This window comes from Microplitis demolitor, chromosome 6 (genome assembly GCF_026212275.2).
Source record: "Microplitis demolitor isolate Queensland-Clemson2020A chromosome 6, iyMicDemo2.1a, whole genome shotgun sequence".
Lineage (NCBI taxonomy): Eukaryota > Metazoa > Arthropoda > Insecta > Hymenoptera > Braconidae > Microplitis > Microplitis demolitor.
This window is the reverse complement of record NC_068550.1, coordinates 17637606-17653698: the sequence shown is the minus strand read 5'-3', so window position 1 is coordinate 17653698 and position 16093 is coordinate 17637606. Positions and strand designations below refer to the sequence as shown.

The window sequence follows — 16093 nt, the reverse complement described above, 5'->3', positions numbered from 1 at the left end:
CAGTAGTGGAGTCACAACACCTTCACCGCGATCAACCCGGGGAGGCAGGGTCTCATCGACCACTGTCTTCGCGTCCGACCAGCCCAGCTCACCATCGTCAGGGCGAACCCTCTATTCTTCATCATCGGGCACTAAGTCCACTACCACTGGTACATCACCATCACCAAGAGCAAAACGTTTCATTTTTCTGAGCGGATTGTTGAGAACTGTTCACCACAAAGATTTGGAGAAAACTGTGCTACCAGAAGATCTTCGACAACCCACCTAGACTTTTTCTATCACCCCGCAAGCAAGAAAAATGAAAAAAAAACGGGTAAAAACCCCACCTACAGGAAATTTGTCAACGAATCCGAAGTCGACGATGAAAACCCTAAGAAGGACAATTTTTTTTTATATATAGTTTTTAAAATTTTCTTTTTTAACCGTAAAATATTAATTTTAACCCTGGCGCATCGAGCAACACGGCTCTACCCAAGGACGGTAGCCCTTGCCGTATTGCTTGAACTCGTCAGGTGTAAAAATCACTTACTTACTTAGTTAGTACATACAAATATATGAATAAGTATATATATATATATATATGTGTATATATATACTTTACTATTGATAACTACAAATGATAAAACTAACACTATTTTAAGCTTAAACTAAGGGAAAGGATTATTTCTAGTAAGCCAATAAAATATTATTAAATTGTAAAACTTTATTTCCTTTGATATTACAAAAATTCAATCTAGTCTTACAATGGTTCCTTTCTCCAACCACCTACCCGAGGCCAAACGACACCCATCAACCAACGTCAAGGGATCACCTGACTCAATTAGTGATGACGGTGGTAATCCCGGTTCACGTGGAAACAATAGATCCAACTCTGGACCGGAATATTGACGGAAATCATTTTCTAATTGGTCCAATCTTCTCTCTCTCACCCTAGAATACAATGGTGAAAGGTCGAAGGATGTTGCAGGGCCCACCAGGGATAATAAATATCTCGCCTCATCTTCGTTTAACTGCAAAAACCACTAGAAAAAAAAAAATACATATTTTTCTTTAAAAGGTACGAAAAGAATCTAAGTAACCATAACTTTAACTGTCCAGCTTACCTCGAGGAAGGTTAACGGTTCACCATTAACTATCGGCTTGACATCCGGAGCAGCAAAAACAACCCACTCCACATCCTCGTGAGAAATCAGAGAGAAACAGTGGAAGATTGGATCTTCCACTATCACCCACACGTCAAAATTTTCAATGACAGCAACATCGACTGGAGTGAAGCTCATCTTGAGGAATCGTTCGGATGAACTCAAAAAAAAACTGATGCTAATGGTATCACTGGTCGCCTTTTTATATACAGAATACCAAGATGGCGACTCAAAAAGACGAAACACCCCCACACCGAATGATCACCAATCAATATCAAGAATCATATTTTGGAAAAAACCACCTCACCGGATTGGCCTTTCCAGTCTTGTTCCTTAGCCTATACAACTTTCAACCACTTGGGAGATCATTTACCATAGACCATAGAAAACCTTTTTCCTATCTTTGATCCTTACTACTAACGACCTGCAAGGAACCTCCTTGAACTGATCTTCATTTTAAGAATATATTTAAACTAACGTATAAATTGTAAGTCCTCGGGGACGATGACTAGTTTTAGCTGGAGAGGTGTCACGGCTGATACGTTCAACTCGTATCCTTACAAGTCGTAAAAATATTAAAGAATTTTTTTTTTATGTATATATATATATATTTTTCTCTCTTGAGAAGAAAAAAGTACATGAGAAAACTATTTTTCTCAAGAACTATGGCGACATAGTCAGAAATAGTGAGACACAGGCGGCAACACAAAACGATGCGTTCCGAATAGACCTTCAGTCCTGTTTTTTTTTATATATAATAATTAACAGAGTGAACATCAGTAGTGTAGATCGCATAACGGTCCACCCAATACGTGAGGACCCAAAAACCTCATGCACTTAGACCCTTTTTTTTATGACGCCGACTTACTGACGCCAGAAGTCGTACCGGACAATATACCTACTTGAGCGTTGTCAACGCTCTACAATTAAGTCGTATTGTACTAATGGACCACGCGATTTAGATATTTCTCTTTCTGGAAATTTCATCATTTTTACTTAACGTACTTTTAAAATTTATGTATCCGTTTCCATTTAACTAATCTAAGCATAGAAGCGGTAGTCTTCTTTGATTTTTCATCTTAAAATTATAGACCACCCAACTCATGCGCACCTGCATGTGATTCTTGGAAATTAGAGAAAGCTAATAGAAACCTCCAAATTTATGGTTTCCTACACGGGCATGCTCAGCGACAGAGTGGCGCCAGCCTACTTAATAGTCAAAATCTGTTTCCCAGGGATCACACGTGTGCATGAGCCTAGAACTTTCGGGCGAGTCCGCGTCCTCTTATATGGGAAACTGGTTACCACCACTTTTCATATGTGAGGATCATATAAAAAGACCATAGACTTTAGCTCATCAGTTCTTTTGGAAATCAAACTCTGAACCTTACTGAACTCCGGACACTTGACGGTGTTCGTGGCTAGAGGATTGATATCTCGATTGAGCATTCGGTTAACGGTAGCTGGGCGTACGAACCGGACCTTGATCGTCGTAAGCACTCGAATGATCGGTATATCATTTGCTACTAGTCGCAGGAGAATAATTGACGTGATATTAATTTCACCATTCGGTCAACGGTAGCTGGGCATACGAACCGGACCTTGATCATTGTAAGCACTCGAATGATCGGTATATCATTTGCTACTAGTCGCAGGAGAATAATTGACGTGATATTAATTTCACCATTCGGTCAACGGTAGCTGGGCATACGAACCGGACCTTGATCATTGTAAGTCGTGAACTAATATCAATCGGAAGCACCGGTAGCGTTGATTATCTTCATCTTATTCTAACCCATTTAATTTAAATTAAGAGAAGAAAGAGAGAAGAAAGAGAGAAACGTGAAAAATCAAATATTATTTTACCGCGATAAATGCGAAGATTTTGATTAACATTCTGTCGCGAAAAAGCGAAGAATTTGAATAACGTTTTGAAATATTTTTACCGCGAAAATACGCGAAGATTTTATAAATTTATATTTTATATAACCATGAAGACACGAAGAATTTGAATACATTGAAATTATTTTACCGCGAGAAGCGCGAATATCTTCATTTTAATTCATCCTACAAAGATTTAAAACGCATAAACATTGAAATTGATATAAATAAATAGATAATTCGATAAATTAGAATCACATTAATTGACCGCGAGAAAGCGTTGTGAATAAGTGTTCTGTGTAACTGCTGACAGTCCTAACACCTCACCAAAACCTGTTTAGAGTAAGTTTTTAAATATTGTAACCATTGTTTGGTATTTTTATTTTTATATACTCCGAAATATTTGTAACCCAAATGCATGAAACATTTACTTTTATATTTACTATTCTAAATATTGCCATTTGTTACCCTTTTGTATTTTGAGAATATTGAGTCATTTAATAAATAGATACTCGTTAACATAAAACATTTGAAAAACATTATTTATCAGACAATTTTACTTTAACAACGAGATACTAGCTTCACGAGGCTTTTCGGTAACCCACCATCCTTTATCCCTTATTTTTCTATCTGTCCAGCCGCTCAGACCAATAGTTTACAGTAGGGGGTACACAATCTTACGTTTACCGCTCGACGTTTGATTGTGAAATTAGGTCAGTCACATACTAAATTGGAAATCGTTTTGGGTTTTATCAATATTGTCTTCAACAATATTGTGTGGGCGCGAATTAATTATAAAATAGAATAAACTGAGCATTTGGTCACGTGAGCCCAGGTCATAGGATCGGTCCTTGATCAATGTAAGTACCTTTTTATTCACTATATTTTATACGAATAGCGTACCTACGCCCATCACGATCTGCAATCGTGACATCGGTAAGGCTTGTTTTACCGGCTGTCCTTAGATTGGCAGTCGGTAAACTCTGATTTGGCCGTTGGTAAGCACTGTTTTTTCGTCTGTACTGATATTGCCCGTCGGTAAACTTGTTTTGGCTGTCGATTAGGTTGTAGTGGCGGTTGGTAAGACCTATTTTACCGACTAAAACACGCTTTTGAGGTTAGTTTTGGATGTTTTTTGAAGTTATGTACGATGGTGATTGCGTAAATAAGTAACATACACGCATCTGTTACATACTAGATTGGGTCATGGGCAGCCTACCAGATTAAAGGTGGTTGAGTAATTCGCACCACCCCCTGGCACTAACTGCCTACCATCTACAGGTTGTGTTAGTGTGTGTACTTACAAGTGTATTTATTTAAAGTCTTATATATTGAAACTGAGGTGTGGGCAAGTGCATTCGAGAAGCATGCGGAGAGGATGCCATCTATTGGTTTAATTGCCCCCACTCCCTCCTTTTTTTACTAGATGACGTCATCGATTGCGTCATCCGACAAGTTTTAACTTGTTTGCGAGTTGTTGTGGGGGTAGACAAATAATTTCTGAGCTCTCGAGCTCTCAGCACTCAGTCTATGCTGAAACATTCATGTAAACAGTCTGTGAAAAGTTTATTATAAAAGTTGTTTATAATATTTATTAAATTCATTTTTTTTATAAAACACGTCAGTCATAATCTTATAATACTTATACATTTTGATAAAATATTTTGGATATTTATCAATGTATTAACTAATTGATTAATTAACTAATTAATTGAACATCTGTTTAGGATGGATTTAAAGAAACTTAATGAAATTAGTAATTTAGAGAACATTCTGTCAACCAGAAAATTTGAAGAATTAGAAGTTGGTAAAATGTACAAAATTACTGAATTAAAAAAAAATTCCAACGCAGTATGGGCCCAGAGTGGTTGCTGCTCTTGATGGTAAATTTACAGTCTTCTTTCCAACACGGACGAACAACCAATCAATTGCCGATGAAGACACATTCAAAAACCTTGTCAACACTGTCGAAGAACAGCATCTTTATTTAATATTTTATGGCAGTAAATATAGCCAATTTGAATTTGCCATCTGGTCAACATAAATGTACTTTTTTATATTGTACCAACAAAAAACAAAAAAATAAATAAAAATTTAAATGTAATTATTCTCTAACTCATTATTTTATAGGTCTTTTCATTGTCATTTCTATGTACACAGATAAATTTGAATTATTAATAATAGTAATAATAATATAAATAGCAACATTAAAAATAATAAAAATAATACTAATAATAAGTATTGTAATATTAAAAAAAATCACAATTATCCAGTTTAAAAAAATTAAAGATCATGCAAGGAATTCAATAGAATAAAATTCGACTGAGCATGCGCTATTGAAAGTGAGATAAAAAAAATCAACGCTGCTGAAGTTGGTTGTGGTTAAGATATATATATATATATATATATATATATATATATATATAAATATATATATATATATATATATATTGTAACGGGGTAAAATTAAGCTCATTCAATTAATTTAAATTTAAATTGTCTTTGAATTCCCCGCGGTTGGTTAATTATCAAAAACCGATCAACTCCGTGATCTAGTTTATTGACTGGTCCCCGGAAAACGCCAATTTTGGAGACTCACCCTCCTTCCTTACTTACGAACTAATAAGAGTGGGAAAATTTACGAAAATAGCCGAAGGGTCTCGGACTTAGATATTAGTGAGTGCACGAGGTGAATTTAGACAGAGTCGGACGGACCGGCAAGAAGACCAGCTGAAACTGCACGTGAAATTAAAAGGTAACTACTTAAGCTCTGGAGAGGTTAGAGTGGAACCTTCCAGAAGCAATAATTATAATAATTTGACTGAATTTCTTGTGTCCGGCAGAAAGCCGATACAAATTGAGAAAAGAACTGATTTGTATTGAATTTTTAACAGATTTTCACAACAAATAATTAAATTTTAAAAAGAGAGTTGGGAGATTGGAAGAAACAAGGAAATCGGCAGTGAAACGACAGAGGGAAAGCAGGAACGCCACGAAGGAATAGTAAAGGTAAATAAATTGTCGGCAGTAGCCACAATTTATTAACAAATTAAATTTCGTAATTATTAAGAATTTGTTATTCGTGGGCAATCGCCATTTCTAAGTCGTTCCGGATGAAATAGAATTCTCGGCAGAAGCCAGAATTCTTTTAGTAATTAATTGCACGGTCCGTCGGACAAAATTCTCGGCAGAAAGGCCAGAATTTTGAATTATCAAGACTAAAAAAATTTCTCGGCGTGGAGTCAGAAATTAGAATACTTTAAGTCAAAAATTTTTTAATATAATTTAATCGGTAATAATTAATAAGCAAAATTTATATATATATATATATATATATATATATGTATATATATATATATATATATATATATATATATATATATATATATATATATATATATAAGAATTAATAAGATTAAGAATATATCCCATAATCAAGTGCTGTGAAAAGTGATAAGGAATTATTGGGATACTAATTAATTAAAAATTGAGTAGAATAAATTGATGTCAGTAAAGTTAGTAAAAATTTGTAAATTGGTTAAAGAAAAATATAAAGTTAACGCGAAGAAAAGACACGAAATAGAGAGAGACAGACTGAGACGCGCGAATTAGAGAGAGATAGCGTCGGTTACTCAAGTCAGAAATTATATTACTGGAGAGATAAATTTTTACTGGAAAATATCATAAATTAATCAATGGATTGAATAAAAGAGTAAATAAAAGTTAATTAAATTAAGAAAATTTAAAATATTAGTGAGAAAATTTTATATAAATTAAATGCTGTGTGTGTGTGAATTAAGTCCAGTGGACAGGAAATAGATTAATTAAGCGTGTGTGTGTGTGTGTGTGATAGGAAATAATTCCAGGGGAATTTTATTAAATATTTTGGAAATAATTAGATCCAGGGGATCTGGCAAGTTGCCTATTTTATTTTGTTAAAGTCCAGGGGACTAAATTTTATTTAAGATCCAGGGGATCAGGCCGGTGGCCAAATAATTTATATAAAGTCCAGGGGACTAAATTTTATTTATGATCCAGGGGATCTGGCCGGTGGCCAAGTTATAGTAATAAGTCCAGGGGACTAAATTTTGAATAGATCCAGGGGATCAGGCCAGGGGCTAATTAATTAATTATTTTATAAGGTCCAGGGGACCAAATATTTAATGTAATGAAGTCCGGTGGACTCAGGTGTAATAAATTAATTACAAGTGAAGTGAAACCCGGTGGGTATAATATGTTGTGATAAATAAAATTGTGAATTATATTGATAAAATATTGTGTAATAAATTTAATTCTTCATCCTTTCTTACTCTCATGATATTCAACGACCCTGAAATTAATTTAATGTAACATCTCCGGTTCTGGAAGGCCGAGTCTTATCTTCCAGTGGCGCCCTTATTAACAACAATTAATAAAGGGGCCAAACTTGGCAAGGTTGAAAATTACTCTGTTACAATATATATATATATATATATATATATATATATATGTGGGGAAATTCAAAACAAACGAAGTTAGTTTGCCCATGCTCTTTGCAGCGCGCGGCATTTAAGGCCGCTTTAAAACTGCGAGAGGGGTATGGTGGACAGTAGGGATAAGGATTTCTCAACACACAACGTGATACACGTTGAGTGCTTTTTTTATTATTGGGTTTTTTGAAATAAGAATTTTTGTTTTGATGTGATTATTTTTTTTTTTAATTTTTACTAATTTTTCTACATAGAAAAATAATTTATGTGTGTGTGTGTTTAGTGACAAATAATATTTTTTTCTTAAAAATAAATGACAATAGCAAATGATAATAAATAATATAATAATAAAAAAAAAATGATTATAATTGCTAATTTTCGTCCGAAGAAGTTGACAGGTCTTTACCATCCGAATAAAAAAATATTCTAGCTGATGATGATGGCGGTTGTGGTGATGGTGTTGAAGGCGGCGATGGTGTTAATGGTGATAGTGGTGGTGGTGATGGTGATGGCGGTGGTGATAAATTATCATTGTCAGAGTCCGTTAATATCACTGTTGAGGCCAGCGATGGTGTCGGTGAACCTCCTCCTCTCCGTTGTTGTTGTTGTTGCTGTTATTGGAATCTGTCGTGACAACAACAACGATTATCACAACCCTTTGAGCGCAATTGATGTTCACTGATAGTTCGTAGCCGTCGTCGGAGATCAATGTCCTGCTGTTCCTCAATTTGTCGCTGTTCATCAATTTGTCGTTGTTCGTCAATTTGTTGCTGTTCGTCGATTTGTCGCTGCTCATCAATTTATCGTTGAGCTTCTAATTGTTGTTCTTCTATTTGTTGTTGTTGTTGTTGTCGTAAAAAATTATCGATATTCATGTCAATTCGTTGTTGATAAGTGTTGATGTCATCACCGATCCATGAGAAAATTGACGCCAAGGCCGTGTCCAAAAGAATTCGCTATTCCCGGCTTGAATTTGGCACTTGAAGTGCCCATTCTTATCGGAAATCATCAACCACCAATTCCGTTGAGATACCCTCTAGAACAATGATGGGACCATCTCTTATGGATTCACCACCACGCAAAATTTGTGAGACCTGTCTCCGCACATCACCAGCTAGGAGATATTCATCCTCGTATCTTACATACACGCTCCAAGGAATTACCATCAGGTAATGTAATCTGTTTTCAATATATCTCAATTCGATGTTAAGTTCCCGATTCATTTTCCTGCAAAAAAAAATTCGATTATTTTTTCTATCTTTTTAAGTATAAAATTAATTATGCAAAAATAAAAAAAAATTATTCAACATAATTAGTAAAAATAATTCACAAAAGTATTTTAATTATTAAAAATAAATTTAATTTTCTTCTAACTAATTAGATTAAAATAAAAAACTTATTCATAAAGTATTGAAACAATAAAGTTTTTAAAAAGTTATTTTCCTAGACACATAATTAATTATGTATACAAAAAAAAAGAAAAAATTTTTTTAACCTATACTAAGAAGGAAAAATCTTATTTTTATTACTATCAAATAATTTTGTGAAAATTTAATTTTTAGACATAATTAATAGACATATGTAAGAAAATTTTTTTTTATATAAATCATTGAAAATAATTATAAAGTATTCATCAATCTAAAAGAAATTTTATTGAAGTTGATTTTTCTTCTAATTATGTAAAGAAAACATTAATTTTCCATCTAATTATTCTAATATTTAAACATAATTATTTAAAAAAAAAAAAAAATAAAAAAAACATGTTTAATTATTAATATGAAAACAAATAATTTTTTTAAATTACTTCCTTTGTTTTAAAATGATGACCTTCTAGGATTTTTTGATTAATAATTCTCACAAAAGAAAGAAACTTGTCACGTTATTTTTTGATATACGCACTTAACACCCTTTGTCTATCTCGACAAGTTTTTACAAGAAACTGCTCCACCACTTTTCTAAAATCTTATATGTAAGATAAAAAAAAAAAAATTAAAGGGCCAATCGGAAAAAAATTGATTTTTCTTGACCAATCGCAGAAATTTACATATCTTTTATTGTTGGTCAGTATTAGCACGTGGGTAACAAACCCACGTTGGTTTGTTTACATTTTCAAAGAAATTGATTTAAATGATGTTTTACAAAAATAATATGAAAATATCAATTAAAATCATAGTGTATGATCGATATCATTATTTTTTTATTCATAAATTAATTAAAAATGATTAAATTTTATCTTAAAAAAAAATTTGCGCGCGTAAGTTTAGACAAATGGAATACTGCCATCTACGAGTAAAAAATGTAACCAACATTGTCTTTGAATTATCGGCTGTAAAATCCCAGCCGTTTTGAATTCATAGATATTCATTGAAATACATCGATATTCATTTAAATGAATTAAAAATATAAATTATAATTACATGTTTTTTAAAAGATAAAACACTTAAGTAATAATCAATGTATCTAATCATCAGTTGTGGTACAATCAAAATTCAAAAAAAATATACTCTGGAAGTCAGCAAGTTGGCATAAATGACCGAAACTTGACCGTAAGTTGACGTTGAATTGTCATCAGCTTATTACATTCAGCATTAGGTTTAAGACAACTTATCATCAGTTTTGACTATCAGAATGCATGTAAATCATTTGATAATGAAATTAAAATAATAATGATTAATTATAAAAAGTTAAACTATTTTCTAGGTTATAAAAGTGCAAACAATTACTTAATATCTTTTAAAAATAATAATTGTTAGAATAAACTTGAGTTGCATCAAATTTAATTTTATTAATTAATTTTACATTTTCCAAAAAAAAAATGCAAGTAATTATTTTTTTCAAACGCGGGAAATTTAAAATTGATACATCGGATCGTTAATGGTGGCGGTAAATTCAATCAACTTGTTGTCATCAAAAGGTGACAACAAGTTATTTTAGTGGGTAGATGTCAACTTATCATCAGTTCTGACTACCACAATGCATGTAAATTATTTGATAATTCCATTAAAATAATAATAATTAATTAAAACAAGTTAAACTAATTTCTAGGTTATAAAAATGTTAACAATTACTTAATATCTTTAAAAAGAAGGGGGGGGGAAAATAGAGAAACAGTAGAAGTACATCAAGTTTAATTCTATTAATTACTTAAAAATCTAATTTTTTAGAATTATTACATTTTCCAGAGCACACAAGTAATGATTGTTGTTCAATTTACAGTGATATTCACAAAAATTATTGTTCAATAGTTTTATATTTTTCAACGCGGGAACTTTGAAATCATCTAAATCAATTACAATTTTTTCGCTTCCAATTAAATCTTGGATCCATAATTTTTTCTCAAAACCTTTTACATAAATATGTTTGTAATTATAAGTGACATGTTCAATTGTTTCTTTTAGCTTTAAATATTGCGTTTTTCCAGAATCCCAGGTAATCCCATGATGATTATATGTTACCCAGGTATTTAAGCGTTGACACTGATTTGATAATAATGTCCAATCACAAGGTGGTTTGAATAACGTACATGACATTTCTTCAACACCATTAATTTTATGTTGGACTATAATTGAAGCAAGTTCTTTTACAATAAACTGATTGTGTGAGCCTTTAAATCCTTGCACATCTATTATCATTTCCATTTTGATAGCTCATATCTCGACAACAGACAATGAATCACTGAATAATAAAAAAATTCAGCAGAGCTATTTGTTATTATCCCCGACCATACTTTTTTTTAAATTAATTATATTTTAATTTCAATGGTTAATTTTAAAACTGCGCAGTAGAAAGTTCGAGAAGATCTATTTTTAGACTGATGACTCATCCATGTGTAGGAAAAAACGTGTTTTCTTTGTTTGATTTTATAACTGCGCAGTAGAAAGTTCGAGAAGATCTATTTTTAGACTGATGACTCATCCATGTGCAGGAAAAAACGTGTTTTCTTTATTTGATTTTATAACTGCGCAGTAGAAAGTTCGAGAAGATCTATTTTTAGACTGATGACTCATCCATGTGCAGGAAAAAACGTGTTTTCTTTGTTTGATTTTATAACTGTGCAGTAGGTGACGTCATACCATTTGTCACGCCATCTAGCGTTTTAGGTTATGTTGACACGTTATTCTAGGGGATTTCGCTACTTTTTGTTTGGTAATGTTGGTACTTTTAGGGTGACATCTATTTTTTACGGCGTCATTTATGACGTCACAGGTTGTTCTGGAACTTTCTACTGCACAGTTGATGAGCCGTTCCCCACTTATAAAAAAGTCGCGTGAGACCATACTCCACAAAAAGAAGTACGAGTCTCTGAATGGAGTACGAATCTCTGCTGGAATATTCTCTGACGTTTACTGTGTTAAAGTTTTTTGTGAAGTTCTCTGTGAAGTTCTCTACGGTTTTTTAAATAATTTTCTCTACAAAAAATTATAAACAATTTTTAGTTTAAGTGAAGTGCATAGACATTATTTTGGGTGCAACTGACACTTATTAGTTTTAATTTTTGTGCAACTGACACTTATTAGTTTTTAATTTTTTGTGCAACTGACACTTATTAGTTTTTAATTTTTGTGCAACTGACACTCATTAATAGTTTTTAGTGCAAAAGACACATTTTTTTTTCTGTGAACAATTGATAAAAACATCATTTGAAAAATGGCGCGATTAGTTGATTCACTTCGCGGTTTGGTGAATTCTGTTGCACAATCATACAATAATTTACAGTTAGAGTCAGTGAATGAAGAACATTGTCAGAGGTGCTATGAGGTGTGTGTTGAGACAATTGAATATTTCAAGATTATTTTGGCAGATCCACAATCGAGTGTTCAAATTAAGAGAAGCGTTCAAGCAAGTATAGTGCTTCTCACACTGGACATCCGGAGAGGACAACATCGTACCCTCATTACAGCAGCGTACTTCAGTATGAAGGTATTGATTTTCCAATTACCCCGAAAGATATTCCAAAATTCGAAACTTTAAATAATTTGTCAATCAATGTATACGGAATTGAGTCAGAATTTAACGGTTTCAGAGATGAAAAAAGTATCATTATACCATTGTATTTAAGTAAAACTTGTAAGTCTGATGTAAACAGAATTCTTCTTTTAATGGTGCAGGTGAACGTAAATTTAAATATGTCTAATGAAAATGATTATAAAAATTATAAGCCTGTTTATCATTTTGCCTTAATTAAAAATCTATCGCGATTAGTAAAAAATCAAATTTCTAAGGCACATTGTAAATTAAATTTCTGTGATCGATGTTTAAGTCACTTTAAAACAGAAACATCTATCAATAACTACAATGATGACTGTTTCAAATTAAATAAAGTCCGTATGAAATTTCCCACTAATGAAAACAAAATATTAAAATTTAAAAACTATAGTAATAAAGACTCGGTACCGTTTGTTGTCTACGCAGACTTAAGGTGTACACTAGAACCTCAGGGGGATGATGATATTCAAAATCACGTTCCACACAGCATTGCATTTTATCGTCACTGTAATTATGACAATAATTTGTCAAAATTTGAAATTAATCGTTCATCTGATTGCGTAAAGTGGTTTGTCAATAAACTTGAAAATTTCGCATTTGAAGTTGAGCAGTATTTAAAAAATCCTATACCTATGAAACCACTTGACAAACAGCAACAAAAGAGTCATGATCGGTCAACTGTTTGTCGTATTTGCGAAAAAACAATAGCCTCTGATAAAGAGAAGTGCTATGATCATTGCCATTTTACGGGTAACTATCGCGGACCTGCATACATCTCATGCAATTTAAATTACCCAAAATCTCATGTAATACCGGTAGTTTTTCACAATTTATCTGGGTATGATTCTCATTTTTTAATTAAATCATTAGCAACTGTTTTTGAAGGTAAAGTCACATTATTGCCAATTAATAAAGAGTGATATATCTCATTGACAAAATCTATTGATGAAATATCTGTGTCTTTACGTTTTATAGATTCATTTAGATTCATGGCATCAAGTTTAGAAAAATTAGCATCCTATCTTGATGATGACAATAAACAAATCACAAAATTTCATTACCCAGATCCAGAAAAATTCCAATTAGTTACTCGCAAGAGTGTATTCCCGTATGAATACATTACAGACATTGATAAGCTTAGTGACAAACAGTTGCCCGATAAAAACTCATTTTTTTCAAAATTATCTAATTATGGTATAACTGACGATAATTATGCATTTGCTCAACTTGTCTGGAATAAATTTAACATCAGTACATTAGGCGAGTACTCTGATCTATATCTTAAGACTGATGTATTACGCTTGGCCGATGTATTTGAAAATTTCAGACAAAATTGTTTAAATAATTATAACTTAGACCCGCTGCACTATTACACAGCTCCCGGATTAGTTTTTGATGCTATGCTGAAGTACACAAATGTGGAACTGGAACTGTTGACTGACCCCGAAATGGTACTTTTCATTGAGAAAGGTATACGAGGTGGAGTGTCTCAGTGTACTAATAGGTATGCGAAGGCCAATAATCGGTACATGGGTAATGAATTTGATGTTAACAAACCCGAGTCATACTTGATGTATTTTGACGTCAATAATTTGTATGGCGCGGCAATGAGTATGCCACTACCTAAAGGCTCATTTGAGTAGGTAGATGAACATGATTTAAATAATGTAAATAACTTTGTAAGTGCCAATGACAATGTAGGATATATTTTAGAAGTAGACTTGCACTATCCTCAGGAGCTACATGAGCTACACAAAGATTTACCATTGTGCTCTGAGCACTTTTTACTACCGGGTAGCAAGTCTACTAAATTATGTACAACACTGTATGATAAAAATAAATATATAATTCATTGTGAAAATTTAAAACAATGTTTAGGTTTAGGAATGCAGTTGAAAAAAATTTATCGCGTACTTAAATTTGAGCGATCCCCATGGCTAAAGACAAACATCGACAAGAATACAGACTGTGGGAAGGCTGCCCAAAATGAGTTTGAGAAAAATTTCTTCAAACTCATGAATAACGCAGTCTTCGGTAAGACTATGGAGAATGTTAGGAAACACAAAGATGTTCAATTGGTTACAGGATGGTCTGGTCGATATGGTGTATCAGACCTTATTTGTAAACCTAACTTCCATAGTCTTACTATCTTTGACAAAGACATGGTTATAGTGGAAATGAAAACAACCCAGGTATATTTTGACAAACCTATTTACACTGGGTTCGCGATTTTAGATTTTAAAAAAATATTTGTCTATGATTTCCACTATAACTATGTCAAACAGAACTTGACAAACCAACAATCTAAGTTGATGTACATGGACACTGACAGTTTAATTCACCACTTTACAGTACCAGACATCTACGAAATCATGAAACGTGATATTTCAAAATTTGATACGTCGGACTACCCCCCTCAAAATTCGTACAATATGCCAATAGCAAACAAAAAGGTCCCAGATCTGATGAAAGATGAGAATAATGGGAAAATTATGACTCATTTCACCGGACTTAGGGCCAAATTATATGCATACAAAATTATGAATGATAGCAATACTAAAAAACGAGCAAAGGAGATCAAAGGTCCGACGTTGCGAACTATCACGTTTGATGATTTCGAGAGCTGTCTTCACGATCACATTAACGTGACGAAAAAACAGTACTTAATTAAAAGTTTAAAATATGACGTGACGACAGTAGCACAGCACAAAATAGCCTTAAGCTGGACAGATGACAAACGACAACTTTTGGACAACTTAACCGACCCATTGCCATGGGGATTTGCATCAAATAATGATAATGATGATGATGATAATGATAAAGACGATGAAAATGTTATATCTATAAAAAAAAGAAAACTTTTGTAAAAAAACAAAAATGCAAAATATTGTAAAAAATTGGTTTTTTTGAGTATGTAAGAATTAGTTTCGAGGATATATGTGTAAATAAAATGAATAAAACATTTATATACAAATGAAAAAAATTATTTTTTTATTTTGTAGATATAAGTGTATTTTATAAGTTTATTTAAAGATCAGATTTTTCAATGCAGCTGTTGTGGGAGCTATCGAAGCCGAGCCTCTTTACGTAAAATTTATTTCCGCGTTTTTCTTATAATTTTCTCCACTAGATATACATCTGGATATTTGACTTTGCTGAGTTCTTCTGCATAGAATCCACCTTCAATTGGCTTATCCTGATAGTCTACAAGCTTATACGTTGTTGGATTTGTTTTCTGTACTGTCTTAATTGTAAAAACTTCCGTCGTCCAGTTGGGTGTGTAACCTTTCTCAAACACATGTTTGTATTTGCTGATTCGAACTTTGTCTCCGACTTTGAATTTATTTTTTCGTGCTTGTTGCTGAGCTTGAAGAGGTTTGTATATTCTTTCCAGCAGTTCTTTTTCATCAGCAGCAGTTACATCAGCAGGTTTTATTTTAATTGTCCGATGTTTGGTATTATTGTAAGTATCCAATAAGTCTTCTAGTATATCAATTCATTAATAGGTACCACGTGCAGAGAATTCACGCCACATTTTATTTTTAAGTGTCCTATTAAATCGTTCACATATGGGCGCCTTCAAGTTGCTGAATGTCGAGTACATATTGATGTTTT

The 16093-nt window shown here is 32.8% G+C and overlaps 1 protein-coding gene across 1 annotated transcript; it reads left to right on the top strand.

Annotated features, from left to right (window-relative positions):
* The first annotated feature begins 8536 nt into the window (after window positions 1-8536).
* On the top strand, window positions 8537-15403 carry LOC106693938 (uncharacterized). The gene is made up of 6 exons (XM_014443572.2): window positions 8537-8661; window positions 12870-13363; window positions 13454-14117; window positions 14163-14293; window positions 14357-15312; window positions 15398-15403. The coding sequence occupies exons 1-6, from the start codon at window positions 8537-8539 to the stop codon at window positions 15401-15403; spliced, it is 2376 nt and encodes a 791-aa protein (XP_014299058.2).
* Window positions 15404-16093: the final 690 nt, after the last annotated feature.

Excerpts from the sequence above, each read along its gene's own strand:
- LOC106693938 (XM_014443572.2), top strand. The coding sequence starts at position 8,537 with ATGATGGGACCATCTCTTATGGATTCACCACCACGCAAAATTTGTGAG. Across the intron at positions 14,118-14,162 it reads CTACCTAAAGGCTCATTTGA|TGCCAATGACAATGTAGGAT; the intron begins GTAGGTAGATGA and ends TAACTTTGTAAG. Across the intron at positions 14,294-14,356 it reads TAGCAAGTCTACTAAATTAT|GTTTAGGAATGCAGTTGAAA; the intron begins GTACAACACTGT and ends AACAATGTTTAG.